General features: G+C 46.7%; 1 protein-coding gene across 1 annotated transcript in view; it reads left to right on the forward strand.

The window, feature by feature from the left end:
- Positions 1-336: 336 nt before the first annotated feature.
- The window catches only part of ablim3 (actin binding LIM protein family, member 3), a gene marked incomplete at its 3' end in the record, with an annotated part of 114472 nt that continues 100145 nt past the window's right edge, over positions 337-14663 (forward strand). Inside the window, exon 1 of the mRNA XM_084332095.1 lies at positions 337-686. Coding sequence (XP_084188221.1) covers positions 674-686 — 13 coding nt within the window. The 5' untranslated portion in view covers positions 337-673. The remainder of the gene's footprint in view (positions 687-14663) is intronic.

Raw genomic sequence — 14663 nt, forward strand, 5'->3', positions numbered from 1 at the left:
GCCCCGACCAACCAGAGAGAGAGAGAGAGAGAGAGAGAGAGAGAGAGAGAGAGAGAGAGAGAGAGAGAGAGAGAGAGAGAGAGAGAGAGAGAGATGAGAGAGAGAGACGAGAGAGAGAGAGAGAGAGAGAGAGAGAGAGAGAGAGAGAGAGAGAGAGAGAGAGAGAGAGAGAGAGAGAGAGAGAGGAGAGAGAGAGCGCGCACGGTGACAGCGCACCGCTAGGGAGGAGAACACAGTGGAGAGTGGAGCAGGGAACCAGCCGAGAGCTACATTGTGAAGGTTGGAATGCGACCGAGCAACATTGTGTTGTAGTTGTTGCTGGGCGTCAGTTTTCTCTGAACAACACTCTACTTAGTTACCCACCCGGCCAGAACAGGATCTCTTATTTGGGAATTCATGCGCACCTGCACCGGGAACATCCACGTTTTCCCCCTCTCCCCATTTTTCGTGATCTGGTCCCTCGCTCTCTGCCAACCTCAGAAGCTTCACTGGAGATGCACTGAGTGGGAAGCGTCATCCTCCTCGGTCTTTTGGATTGCCGTTTTTTTTTTTTAAATTTTATTACACAAACAGTAAGAGCGCACAGTGCTCAGTGAAGACATTTACCAGTTGATTTATGGGACAATTCTCGAGGAAACGGCTTTGTTTTGGATGAGAACCGTTGGCGATCATCATGAGTTCCAGCGGTAAGTCTATTCCTGCGCGCCTGGCGCGCCACGACCCATGCCCAGGGCAGGGTAAACTAGTAACCATACACGTACCTGCCTGCTGGTGGAAACGATAGAGGTCGTTATACTTTACGCTTTATTTGATATAAAAATCCAATTAGATTAAGCAAAGGCTTTTTCATTTGAGCAACTACCCTTTCTACTAACCAATAATACAATATTCTCAGCGAATCTCCACAATCAGTTGGCATACTTTGTGCACTCCTTTTGCTGGGTAAATGTACTATATTACTCTATTGGGAATATACGAGGGAAACATCCTGGCAAAGTGTTTATATGTTTGGAGGTATTCAGTTAATTATAATTTTTTGGATCATGCTTAGAGGAAACATGACTATCTGGGGGTCACAGATGGCAGCATCTGCTCCCTATCATCTTGTGGAGCATTTGTAGGATTCTTCATCTATCTAACAGCTGTTGCTTGGGTGCCTCCCCACGTCTGCTCCCTAGCGTGTTTACTCCATGACTTGTCTCTGTACTCTGTGCTCCTTCACAGCCTTGTCTGCCTCTTAATCATCTTCGTCACATCACCACCACCACTAGTGCAGTCCGTCTGGCCCCCTCCAGGGAGACCGCCCCCAAGACTACAGCTGTTGTCTCGTCATAAAGAACCACCTGTCGTCCTCTCTGACGGGCGTTCCGTATAGACCAGCTGACCTGACTGTGGAGGAGGGCACAGCACTGAAAGTCTCTCTGAGCTGCAGGCTTCTCGCCCTAACCTGACTTAACACGGGCAGACAGACACAACGAGAGGGTCCACTACTACTTATACTGATCCGTTTGCCATACAAAGGCGCCTAAGACGCAGACGGCTCATGGGTGCAAACTGATCCAGGGTCGGCCGATCGCCGCACATCCCGGTGAGGCTCGGGGGCTGCCGGGCGTCTATAAGCTGACCTCATGTCAGCTGACTCTGACCCTGATGCTCTGTGTCAGCTGAATCAGGGCTTTCCCTGCAGGCCTGGTCGTCTGTGTGCATGCGTGTCTTTCTGGGTTTGTGTGTGTGTGTGTGTGTGTGTGTGTGTGTGTGTGTGTGTGTGTGTGTGTGTGTGTGTGTGTGTGTGTGTGTGTGTGCCAGTCACACTCTGTGTGGTTCTCCATTCGGAGAGAGGGAGTGCTGGTGCTTATATGTCACGAGACGAGACTAGATGTCTCCCTCCGGCTCAACGGAAGTGCTGATCAGAGTCAGACTCGTGTTATCAAACTCGACGTTGGGTGTTTCTACTTCGTGTTTTTCAACCAGAGCCCAAGAGTTGGAGCATGTGGAATATGAACGCTTGTGAAATAACTTCAGAGACCTTCCTCCTCCCCACGCGTGCCTGGCTGTCAGTAGCCTGTCAGTACAGCCTGAGGCCAGGCGAGGTGGAGGTGTGCCAGGTCGGAGCCGCGTGAGGACAGAGGGGCCGCTCAGGTGCTTCCTGTCCTCCGTGTCTTCAAAGGGTGTTATTGCATCATTCGTAATCTAGCCTGTCAAGGCGAGTTCCTTTTCGCCGTGCGTGTGCAGCTCCGCAAAATGTTCCGAATTATTTTGTTAAGCTTCAGAATTCTTTCCTCGGCTGATGGTGGGGGCGTGTGTGGTTCAATGGGCACATACGCTTACACACACACACACATACACTCGTACATGCACCTGTACTGCTCTTTGCCTCTGTGTGTGTGTGTGTGTGTGTGTGTGTGTGTGTGCGCGCGTGCGTGTGTCAGCACTGTCACAGCAGGCAGATGGTGGTGTGACGTGTCAAGTCTCTGGCTCCAGGCATGACAACACAGTCACTCCTCTCTTCCCCTCTCTTCCCCTCTCCTCTCATCTGCTATCCTCACTCCTCCACTCCATCTCCTCTCTGTCCTCCTCTCCTTTTATCCTCTCCTCTCCTCTGCCCTCCAACTCTCATCTTCCCCGCTCCTATACCCTCTCCTTTCATCTCCCCGTCCCCTCTCCCCTCTCCTCATCCCTTCTTCTCCCCCTCTTCTCTCCTCTCCTCTTCCACTCTCCCATCCTCTTTCCCTCTCCTCCCCCTACTCCCCTCTCATCTTCCCCTCTTCTCCCTTTCTTCTCCTCCTCTTCCTTTCTCCTCCATCCTCTCCTACCTCTCCTCTGCCCTCCTCCCTCTCCTCTCCCCCATTTCCTCTGCTCTCCTCCTCTCCCCTCCCCTCCTCTCCTCTGCCCCCCCCCTCCTCTCATCTCCTCTCCTCTCTCTGCTCTGCATTGAACATACTCTGGTCTAGGACATGGATCGGTCTGTTAGCCAGTGCTGTGTAGAGTTTTCAGCTACATTTGCTGTGGTAGCCCAGAGGCCACAGACACACAGAGTAATTAAACATAGCTCTGTCTGTCCCCCTGCATCTAATGGCCCTTCTGTCTCACATGGTCCCTGGGTTGGTATTGTGTGTGTGTGTGTGTGTGTGTGTGTGTGTGTGTGTGTGTGTGTGTGTGTGTGTGTGTGTGTGTGTGTGTGTGTGTGTGTGTGTGTGTGTGGTGTGTGTGTGTGTGTGTGTGTGTGTGTGTGTGTGTGTGTGTGTGTGTGTGTGTGTGTGTGTGTGTGTGTGTGTGTGTGTGTGTGTGTGTGTGTGTGTGTGTGTGTGTGTGTGTGTGTGTGTGTGTGTGTGTGTGTGTGTGTGTGTGTGTGTGTGTGTGTGTGTGTGTGTGTGTGTGTGTGTGTGTGTGTGTGTTTGTATATGCGCGTATGTCCTGATGTGTTTCAGGGGTGTGATAAAACACATGTTGATCAATAAACTGATCATTGAGCTCAGGGACTGCTGGGGACCTGCAGGACTCATACATCACAGGCCCCCCTGACAGCTTATTAGCTTACCCCCCCCCCCCCCCCCCCCCCGGCCCCTCTCTTTTATCCTCCTCTTTTCCCCCTCTCTATTTCTCTCTCTGTCTCTTTATCTCTCGTTGTCCATGTGTCTCTTTCTCTCGTGCTCCCCCTCTCCCTCTCATCCCCCTCTCTAATCCCTCTCCCCCCTCCTCTCTCTCTCTCTCTCTCCCTCTCTCTCTCTCTCTCTCTCTCTCTCTCTCTCTCTCTCTCTCTCTCTCTCTCTCCTTCTCTCTCTCTCTCTCTCTCTCTGCTCTATAGTGAGTTTGCAGGTGTCAGACACCAAAACATGCAGGAGAACTCAGGAAGAAAGAAATAATAATAGCGCTGGACGTTGGGACTGTAGATCCTCTCACACGCTACATTCCCACAAGACGAGATATAATAAGACAGGGGATGCTGTTGCTTCCTCTGCATATCTTAATGATTAAAACGTATGATTTGAACGCACGACACGATGCAAAAACGAGACGAGAGCGAGCAGAGATACAGCGGTAGGGCTGAACCATTAATCGATTTTAAATCGAAATCGCGATTTGAAATTAGCAAATCGCAAAAAAATAAAAATCGCTAAATTATTATAATTTTTTTAACCAGGAAGTCCCATTGAGATACAAGATCTCCTTTGCAAGTTGTTGTTATTGTTGTAGGAACGGTTTGGGAGGCGTGAATATTAAAGGCAACCTACTTGTGTTCAGCTTTTCTCTGATTGGCCACGACCCCCCGCCCCCTTTTGCCGCGAACGCGTCAGCAGAGGTCCCTGCAAGGTCCCAAATTAAATGAATGAAGCGCGCAGCGAACGCCAAACATTTTATTTCACGGAGCATAATGTATATTGTTATTCGCCCGTTTGTAACGTCATAACATCAGTGGAGCTGCTGACTGATTAACTCGAAACTGTACAATTGTAACGTTATATGTTATTTCGCGTATAATGTTATTTTGCCCGTTGGAGGCTGCTGACTGATTAATAATAAGCTCTCTTTATTTCGCGGAGCATAATGTATAATGTTATTTCGCGTTTGTAACGTCATAACATCGCTGGAGGCTGCTGACTGATTAATAATAAGCTCTCTTTATTTCGCTTCCATTCGTTTTGGGGACGATGTTCAAATATCATACTTCTGAAGTATAAACAAACTATACTGCTTATCCGCGGCGCGGCGCGGATAAGGGCGTGTGCTAGGGCGGTCACGTGGCCGTGTGGCCAATCAGGGAAACGCCCCCTTTTGCCGCGAACGCGTCAGCAGAGGTCCCTGCAAGGTCCCAAATTAAATGAATGAAGCGCGCAGCGAACGCCAAACATTTTATTTCGCGGAGCATAATGTATATTGTTATTTCGCCCGTTTGTAACGTCATAACATCAGTGGAGGCTGCTGACTGATTAACTCGAAACTGTACAATTGTAACGTTATATGTTATTTTGCGTATAATGTTATTTTGCCCGTTGGAGGCTGCTGACTGATTAATAATAAGCTCTCTTTATTTCGCGGAGCATAATGTATAATGTTATTTCGCGTTTGTAACGTCATAACATCGCTGGAGGCTGCTGACTGATTAATAATAGCTCTCTTTATTTCGCTTCCATTCATTTTGGGGACGATGTTCAAATATCATACTTCTGAAGTATAAACAAACTATACTGCTTATCCGCGGCGCGGATAAGGGCGTGTGCTAGGGCGGTCACGTGGCCGTGTGGCCAATCAGGGAAACGCTGAACGAAAAGCTGAACACAAGTAGGTTGCCTTTAATATTCACGCGTTTGGGAGAGGGAGGTAAGGGGTTTTAGATTGTGTGTTGTGAAGTTTAGACTTCAGAGAGGGAGAGTAAAGTACAGAAAAAAGGTACTGTTGGGTACCGGTATCGATTCCCAGGTAAAAAGAAAGATTTTCAGGCTCGGTGTCCCGAACAGACCCAGTGCGTAGGCCAGATGCAAGCGGCATTTTACAATAAACCTCTGTGGGGCTGCTTAAATTTTTTTTATTATTATAATCGCAAATTTAATCGCAATTAGATTATTTCCCAAAATCGTGCAGCCCTATACAGCGGCGGCCATGAGGTGTTTTCATGAATCTCAGACATGACTTCCTCTCTCCTGCTCCGTCTGGTGACCCGGTCCAGACTCCAGCCAAACACCGTCATTCATCACCACACCGCCACCAGACGTCTCACTTCTCATCATCACCCACACCGCCACCAGACGTCTCACTTCTCATCACCCCACACCGGCCACCAGACGTCTCACTTCTCATCATCACCCCACACCGCCACCAGACGTCTCACTTCTCATCAACCCACACCGCCACCAGACGTCTCACTTCTCATCACCCCACACCGCCACCAGAGTCTCACTTCTCATCATCACCCACACCGCCACCAGACGTCTCACTTCTCATCACCCCACACCGCCACCAGACGTCTCACTTCTCATCATCACCCCACACCGCCACCAGACGTCTCACTTCTCATCACCCCACACCGCCACCAGACGTCTCACTTCTCATCACCCCACACCGCCACCAGACGTCTCACTTCTCATCATCACCCCACACCGCCACCAGACGTCTCACTTCTCATCACCCCACACCGCCACCAGACGTCTCACTTCTCATCATCACCCCACACCGCCACCAGACGTCTCACTTCTCATCACCCCACACCGCCACCAGACGTCTCACTTCTCATCACCCCACACCGCCACCAGACGTCTCACTTCACATCACCCCACACCGCCACCAGACTAAAAACATTATCTTAGATAAAAACAGATGTATATATATATTTCTATTGCAGATGTTGACTACGTTTTCTGTTGGGGACATATTTGCAGGGTAATAAATACATCACAATATGGCGGCGATAACTAAGGCGGCATGGTGGTGTAGTGGTTAACAATGTCGCCTCACATCTAGAAGGTCCAGGTTCGATTCACGCTCGGGGACCAGGTTTTTGCGTTGCCAGGTACCCAGGTGCGGAATCTCCCAGGCCTTTCTGTGTTGAGTTTGCATGTTCCTCCCCCCCCCCCCCCCCCCCCGATAAGAGAAACCAATGGAAAAACATGCACAACAGATCGCTAACGCTGTCGCATCCCTGACGAAGATGGACAGGAGCACTTGGATTGGTCCCCGGGGTGCGGCCCCTCGCCGACGCCCCTATCTGCTCCCGGCTGCCCTTGGGGGGAAGGACGACGAGATGGGTCAAGTGCAGAGACTCAATCGCATCGGCGACCAAACTAATTGTGTGTGTTCCTGTGTGTGCCGCCCATTGCATGTGTGTCACTGCATGCCAAATAAAGACTTATGCAAAGTCCAGTTATTATTATTATTAATATCACATTCTTTAGTATTGTGATACTATCCTATCGTGAGGGCTCTGGTGATTCCCACCCCTAATGGCTACCAGTCCAATATCATTGGATGGATAGATCTAAAAACAATTTATTTTAAATCTACAGTATGCATTCCTTCCTTTTCAGGAAACAGGGGTACCTGTACCCTTGAGGAGTATAATCTTTTGTCTAAGTTGAGCTGACATTCAACTGGGCTATAACCTATAACCCTTAGTTGGCTTATCATTAATTAGAAGGAGCAGAATCAACATCTCAGTTGATTCTCTGGTTGCTATTATCCTAGACTTCGTGACCCCTAAAAACAGCATATAGTCAAGCATAGACAGAATGGTGAACTTTGACACCAAGGAATGACTTGTCTTTTCCCTTTTCATGCTGTTTAACTGGATTTAAGATCGGAAAAGAGCTTTAGGCTTAATATTCATAAGAAAATAAGCATCTATACTAAACATTATTAACAGCATGATGTATTTGCATATCTTTTCGCGACCCCCTGCCCCCAGGTTGAGCGCCACTGTCCTGGACTACCGTGTGTCTGCCGTGTGCAGCAGCCTGCACTCTCCATGACCTTGTCTGCTGCTGGAACTGAGTGATCATTCAGGTTGTCAGGAACAGTCTTATCTCTCTCTCTCTCTCTCTCTCTCTCTCTCTCTCTCTCTCTCTCTCTCTCTCTCTCTCTCTCTCTCTCTCTCTCTCTCTCTCTCTCTCTCTCTCTCTCTCTCTCTCTCTCTCTCTCTCTCTTCTTAGAATTCTCTCTCTCCCTCCCTCTCTCTATCTCTCTTAATAGAAATAGGATGACAGTATGTCTGTGATGTCACTGGACACTCCATCACTCCTCTGATAAACGATTCTCCAAGGTCCTGACAGAGAGAGAGAGAGAGAGAGAGAGAGAGAGAGAGAGAGAGAGAGAGAGAGAGAGAGAGAGAGAGAGAGAGAGAGAGAGAGATGTGATCAGTGGATACTCCAATATCAGACATGGGAAAAATATTGTTTAACCCTTTCAGATGTCCGATCTCAAGTGTGACATTAGAAATTTGAGAACTGGACATGATGATGATGATGATGATGATGATGATGATGATGATGATGATGTACAATTGTAAATGACCTCTTTTGATTTGTGTTGAAATGTTCATCATCAGAATATCTGTCTAGTACTACGTCGTCTTCACGTTCTTTCCATTTCATTTCAAACCTTTATTTATACCTCGAAAGGCAACCGAGGTTTCCCTTACTTACGGTTACGTAGAGTTTACACACGGAGATAAGCGATCATAAATACAGCATAGAAACCACAGCATATAAAATCAAAACAGACAAGACAACAAGACCTGGGTAGAGCCTCTGTCTCAGCTGCGCCCTCCTGTTTTCCCCTCCTCCTCCGGGACAGGAGAGCGGGGGTTGGGGCCTGTCACCTCCAATCTCCCAGTATCCCGTGTGACTGAGCTCCCGGCAGGCAGGCAGGCAGGCAGGCGGCCCCGCAGTCCCACCGCTGGGCCTCTCTCTGACCCCAGGCCTGCTCGCATCACCTGTCTGCTGGAGGCCGCTGCCTCCCGGGGCCCCTCGGCGCTGATCTGGCGTCAGCGGGTTACACCTGTGCATCGGTAGCTATCATTAGACCGGGATGATTCAACACCCTATAGCGTGGGGTTGGCTGGAGGCTTGTTCGAGAGCTCTTTAATGGGTTTAGACAGGGAGAGCTCGGCTGCTCTCAATGGATTTGAACTCGACGACACAAAGGGATAGCGTTGTTGCATAATCCCTTAGCTACTCGCTGATTGTGTCCACCTGCATTCTCCACAGACGAGGGACGCCGTGGCCGAGTATACTCATACTCAACAAGTGAAATCCATGTTTCGTTGAGGAAACCACTGCTAGGCGAACGTGACAGGAGTCTTTGCTCTTTATTAATAGACTGCTGATTTCCACCTGTGTGTGTATGTAGCATGTGTGTAATGGAAGTTACTGGACCAATCTTACCAGTAGCCTATACAGTATCGACTCAATTATTCAAATGAGCAGATTACCTATGATAGGGGTAATCCTGTGTGCTTTGCAGAAGCCTATCACACTATAGTACTGGAGGATTATAATCGTTAGTGGCAAAGGCCAATATATTTACAGAATCTGTGCTACCCCTCCTTCTCTCCGTCTCGATAATGACCCCCAGATATTTTAAAGGGGACTTTGTGAAAATGGCTCAATGATTAAATGAACGGAGCATGGAACTACAGCAGAATTAAAACTTTAAAATACATTCAATAACGATACTGGCTGAGTAACATTTTCTGGAAAACCCTTATAAGCTATAGGACAGAAGATACAGTATAACTTTCTAAAAAAGTCTGAGTTTGGTCATTCTTCTGTAGCCATTGCTTTTGTGGGGCGACAGTGGCTTAGGAGGTAGAGTGGTTGTCTGGTAATCAGAAGGCTTCCGGTTCGATTCTGGCTCCTCTCCTCTGAGTGTACTTGAGAAAGACACTTCACCCCTAACTGATCCTGATGAGCAGGTTGGCACCTTGCATGGTCGCCTCCGCCATCCATGTGAAAGTGTGAGTGAATGGGTGAATATGAGGCATAAGTTGTTTTGGACTTTTGCCGATAGAAACATAAATATATTACTTATGTAAATATATTACTTATAACGTAATGTACATTATGTACCTTTTTTCCTGTGGTCCATTAGTACTTTATTCACATTTTCTGATGAGACCGTGTTGCTTTTCTATGGATTCTGTGGCACAGAGACACAAGGTAGACGGTACAAACACAGACCTCTATTGAGCGGCAAGATGTTACAAGCCAGAGCAGATGCCACATGCTGTTGTCATGACAAAGGCTCTCTCCCATGTGTGTGAGGATGGCAGATTTAACCTGCATGCATTGATTACCTCCGTGTGCAACAGGTGCGCAGCCACACTCCCCTCATACTCATACCACCCAGTACCCTCCCAGATCCCCTCATACCACCCAGTACCCTCCCAGATCCCCTCATACCACCCAGTAGTGTATGTGTGTGTGTGCGTATGTGCGTGTGCATGTGTGTGTGTGTGCATGTGTGTGTTTACGTTCAAGTTGATTATCAATGTCCATATTCTGTGAGAAAGGTTGAGTTCCCGTGGGGGGAGTGGTGCCAGAGGGATTGGGAGAACAGGTGCATGTTGCAAAAAGTAATTGTTCCCGACCGTGGAGGAAAGAGGTGGGGGTGGGGTGTAGATCAAAGATGAATCTTGACTGACACAAATTTGACCCAGAGTTACCCACAACATTTAAATGCAATGCTGGGTCTTCCAAGACCCGAACACCAAATTATAAACTTTTTTTAGAGAGACCTTCAGAATTTGCTAAAATTGTCAAAATCAGTTGTGTAGTGTTTATATAGCTATTGTGAAGGATACCATGAAGCCTCGTTCCAATGAAAAAAACTAGAGGGTTGTTATCATTTAAACTTGAAACGGGTAACGGGGGAGACGCGATCACAACATAAGGGTTAAACCAGCCGTCCCCACAGGTGGCAATATTTGGTCTGCTTGAGTCAGGCAACTCACATCGAGAGGTACAGGAAACTGTATCAAGCCATGTAAAATTAGCCCTACCAGCATTGATGCCCTAAGGCCTAAATGCAAAAACTCAATGGACACAGGAAAACAAACAAACTCAGGCCCTGTTTAGACGGAAACGCTAGCAGGTGAATCCGCAAAAATATTTTTACGGATGTGCCTTTCGTTTATACGGAAACGGCGTTTTTACGGGGTGAAACCGCAAAAAAGTGAGACTACCTTCCAGGGTGGAATTCCTAGAAACGCAAAAGCTTTGCGCTCTCGTCTAAACTGTTAAACCGTATAAATCTGTTAAAACGATGACGAAAGGGTTGTCACGGCTCTGGTCGCGCGTACTGCTTACGTCACAGGTAGCAGGTATGCGCCAGTAGCCGAGACGTAAACAAAGCAAGTATGTCTGACTATATCAACGGAGATCACCTGAAGGCTACATTGGCAGTACTTTTAACCCTTTCACTGCCACACGACAGAAGGTTAACCCTTTACTATCACACAACCGGCTGTCGTGTGGCAGTGAAAGGGTTAAATACACAAGAATCTGTCCCGCGGCGTGAGTGGACCCACTGTCTGTGAGTGACTCTGATTTGGTCCAATCACATTCCCCATCCACAGTCTGCGAATCAGAGGCAGAGTAGGGCGGGTCTTCACAGCACGTCATGTGACATATGCGCCAATCGTGTGACAGCGGTTCTCCGTCGTTACAGCCTCGTCTGCACAGAGAATTCCACCCCAAAACGCTCGTCTAAACGCAAAATTAAAAGTGAAACCGCAAGATGACTTTTGCGGTTTCTGTTCACAAAACGCTCGTCTAAACGTAGCCTCAGAAATGTAAGATATACCTGTCCTACAGCTTAGAAACATTTCCTCTTCCAGAAAATGCTACTCTGTCTTATCATTGAATATGTATTTAACATTTTCATTTTGTTGTAATTCTGTGCTCCACTCATTTCCTAATGTATTTTATTTACAATTTTATTTTCACAGGGACGGTGCACATTAATCAACATTGCTGTAAATGTGCCAATGTTAGCCGAGAGGCAAATTTCCAACTGTAGTCCCTGGGCCAGGGAGCACATTTAAAACAGGAAGACATAACAGCATGCAAACAGTTAAAAGCCAGGGAACCCCCCCCCCCCCCCCCCAAAACAGTTGGCACAGTAAGGCATACATGATGCAGACAATTATACATAATAAAAACATGAGCAATTAGCCAACAAGACATACGTATTTAACAGACAAGACACAATTATGCACAACAAGACATAAGCATTATCAGACAAAACTCAATTATGCACAACAAGACATACGATTTAGCAGACAATACACAAGTATGCACAACGAGACAGTGACACAATTATGCACAAAAAGACACAAGCATTTAGCAGACAAGACACAATTATGCACAAGACACAAGGATTTAGCAGACAAGACACAATTATGCACAACAAAAGTACAAAACACAAGCATTATCAGACAAGACACAATTATGCACAATAAGACACAAGCATTTAGCAGACAAGAAACAATTATGCACAACAAGACATACATTTAGCATACATGACACAGTTACACACAACAAGACATAAGCATTTAGCATACATGACGCAGTTACACACAACAAGACACAAGCATTTACAGCAATGAAACAATAAGTTGTTGGTCTCTGAAAGCAGCAGATAGTTTAGTTTTGTTATCAGATGGTCAGTGTTGCGGTGGACTGTTCCTGTGTGTGTGCGGTAGGCGGGGCGACAGTGGCTCAGGAGCAGTGGTGCAGTGGTGGTCCTAGGGCTGGGCGATATGGCCAAAAACGTTATCGCGATAAAATTATAAAATTATTTTCATATAACTCGATATCGATAATTATCGTCGATATAATGTCTGTCAAGTTTAATTAACTTATTATGCCCGGTGCCGATGGACGGGCTATTAATAGACTTGTTTTGCTTCTGTGAATGTCTCGAGAGTCGAGTTGATGTTGTCATCAGTCCGCGCACGTTAGCAGTTAGCCAAAGCAAGCGGAGTATCTCATGACAATGTACTAAAAATTACCCTAAAATACTCTGTTCCGCCCAATTCATTGCAACGACGTCCACCGTATACCCCACACTACTATAACAGTTACCCTCAGAATTCAAAACACACACCAACTCGGCAGGTAACCTGTAAAATAGCGCCGTGCAAGCTAATTAGCCCTAGCCAGCCTCGTTTCCGAGCGGAGTATCTCATGACAATGTACTAAAAATGACCCTAAAATACTCTGTTCCGCCCAATTCATTGCAACGACGTCCACCGTATACCCCACACTACTATAACAGTTACCCTCAGAATTCAAAACACACACCAACTCGGCAGGTAAACTGTAAAATAGCGCCGTGCAAGCTAATTAGCCCTAGCCAGCCTTGTTTACTGAGTCCTACCTCCGCGTCTCCTTCCGGGTCTCCTTCCGGGTCTCCTTCCGCTATCGGCCATCTCCTTCACTGATTGGTTGTTAGTGCGTGTGCTCATATCCAAGCTTGGAAAATCGATATATCGAAACTTTGCGACCACGTTTCATGTTTATTTCGAGGAAATAATTTATCGCGATAGTTATCGTTATCGTTTTATCGCCCAGCCCTAGGTGGTCCCACGCAGTACTACGCCGACCCAGCAGTTTTCTGAGCAGAAGTACGCGCACGGATGTGCATGCGCGTGCACAAAAATGCGTTCACAACTTTCACTCGACTCGTCGCGCCCATAGCTGTCAACATTGGGATTTGAAAAAACGGGATATTTCGCTGCGCCATTATTATTTCCACCATGTGCAACATTTCCTAAGAACAGCAATGTACATTCTATCAACTCCAAATCTGTGCTATGAGCTCAATTCTCCCGGTGCATGCAGAAGTAGAATTTCTGTCTTGTTTTGGATGAATGAGTAGAAATGAAAAACGGAAATCTTCTTTTATTAAAGTAGTTTTGACATGTGATATAGATAAAGATATTGTTTCATTGTGTATTGATTAACTTTACATTTGTTCTTCATTCATATTACAAAAGTTATACTGGCACGTCTAATACAGCAATGGACTATGGGTAAATGCAACGTTAAAGCAGTGCCAATGTAAGACTAACTTTACATTAAACGAATGACAATAATATATTATAAAGTAGGGTATTATTTGGACTAAAGAATGGTGTTGTCTCACCCTACTCGCATGTTGAGGGACACTGAGAAACCACGGCCGAGAGTGAGCTCGCCGGGAAGCGTGAACACTTAAGGTAACTAACTTGCGTTCAGCGTTTCTCTGATTGGCCACGACGCCCACGTGACCGCGCGCTAGCACGCCCCCGCGGCAGAGCGGCAGAAGCGCTCTCCTTCGTGAATACGCTCGTTCAGAACGCTCTCCAGAAAAACACAAAGCTGCCATCTTTAATGTGTGTCACATAGGTCGCATAGGTAATATTAATAGGTTACCGCGGCATTATGCATTCGTAATCCCCCCTACATAATAACCCAGCAGGTTAATCAAGCAACGCTCGCACAATACCTAGCTTAATAATAAGTAGGCAATTGGCACAAGTGTAAATTATACATTCGTCACTCACTTTTAACATCGACGGTTAGCTCAACTTGTTAGTCAGCTTGCTGTGAAGCCTATGGTCAGTTGGTGACAAGTTCGAATCACTTCAATTTTTATTTATTTATTTTTTACGTTTAATTAATTTATCATCTCTCTATATAAACGTAACTAGATATTCATATCAATCGAAATAACGTTCATCTCCGCGAGCCTTCAGAGCTGCTCTTCTTGATATGTTGCAGAAAAAGAATAGAAGTGATTCAAACTTGTCACCAACTGACCATAGGCTCCACAGCAAGGTGACGAACAAGTTGAGCTAACCGTCGATGTTAAAACTGAGTGACGAATGTAGTGGGGAGTGTAAACAGTGATTCAACCCCCCTCAATGTACAGTGATTCAAACCCATAACGTTACGCGAAATAACAGCATATAGTGCTGCGTATAAAACGCGAAATAACAGCATATAACGTTATGTTATATAACGTTTATGAGTGAATCTGGTAGAGTGAATCTGGTAGTTGTTTTGATAAATATGTACATTCCGCCGATTAACATTACATTTGGCAAGCAGCAGCCTATTTCCGCGAGTGCCGCTCTGTCGCGCGCTGCAACGCGTAACACAGAGCGGCAGGCGTGGATAAGGGGGCGT

This window comes from Notolepis coatsorum (assembly GCF_963971535.1).
Source record: "Notolepis coatsorum genome assembly, chromosome: 16".
Classification (NCBI taxonomy): domain Eukaryota; kingdom Metazoa; phylum Chordata; class Actinopteri; order Aulopiformes; family Paralepididae; genus Notolepis; species Notolepis coatsorum.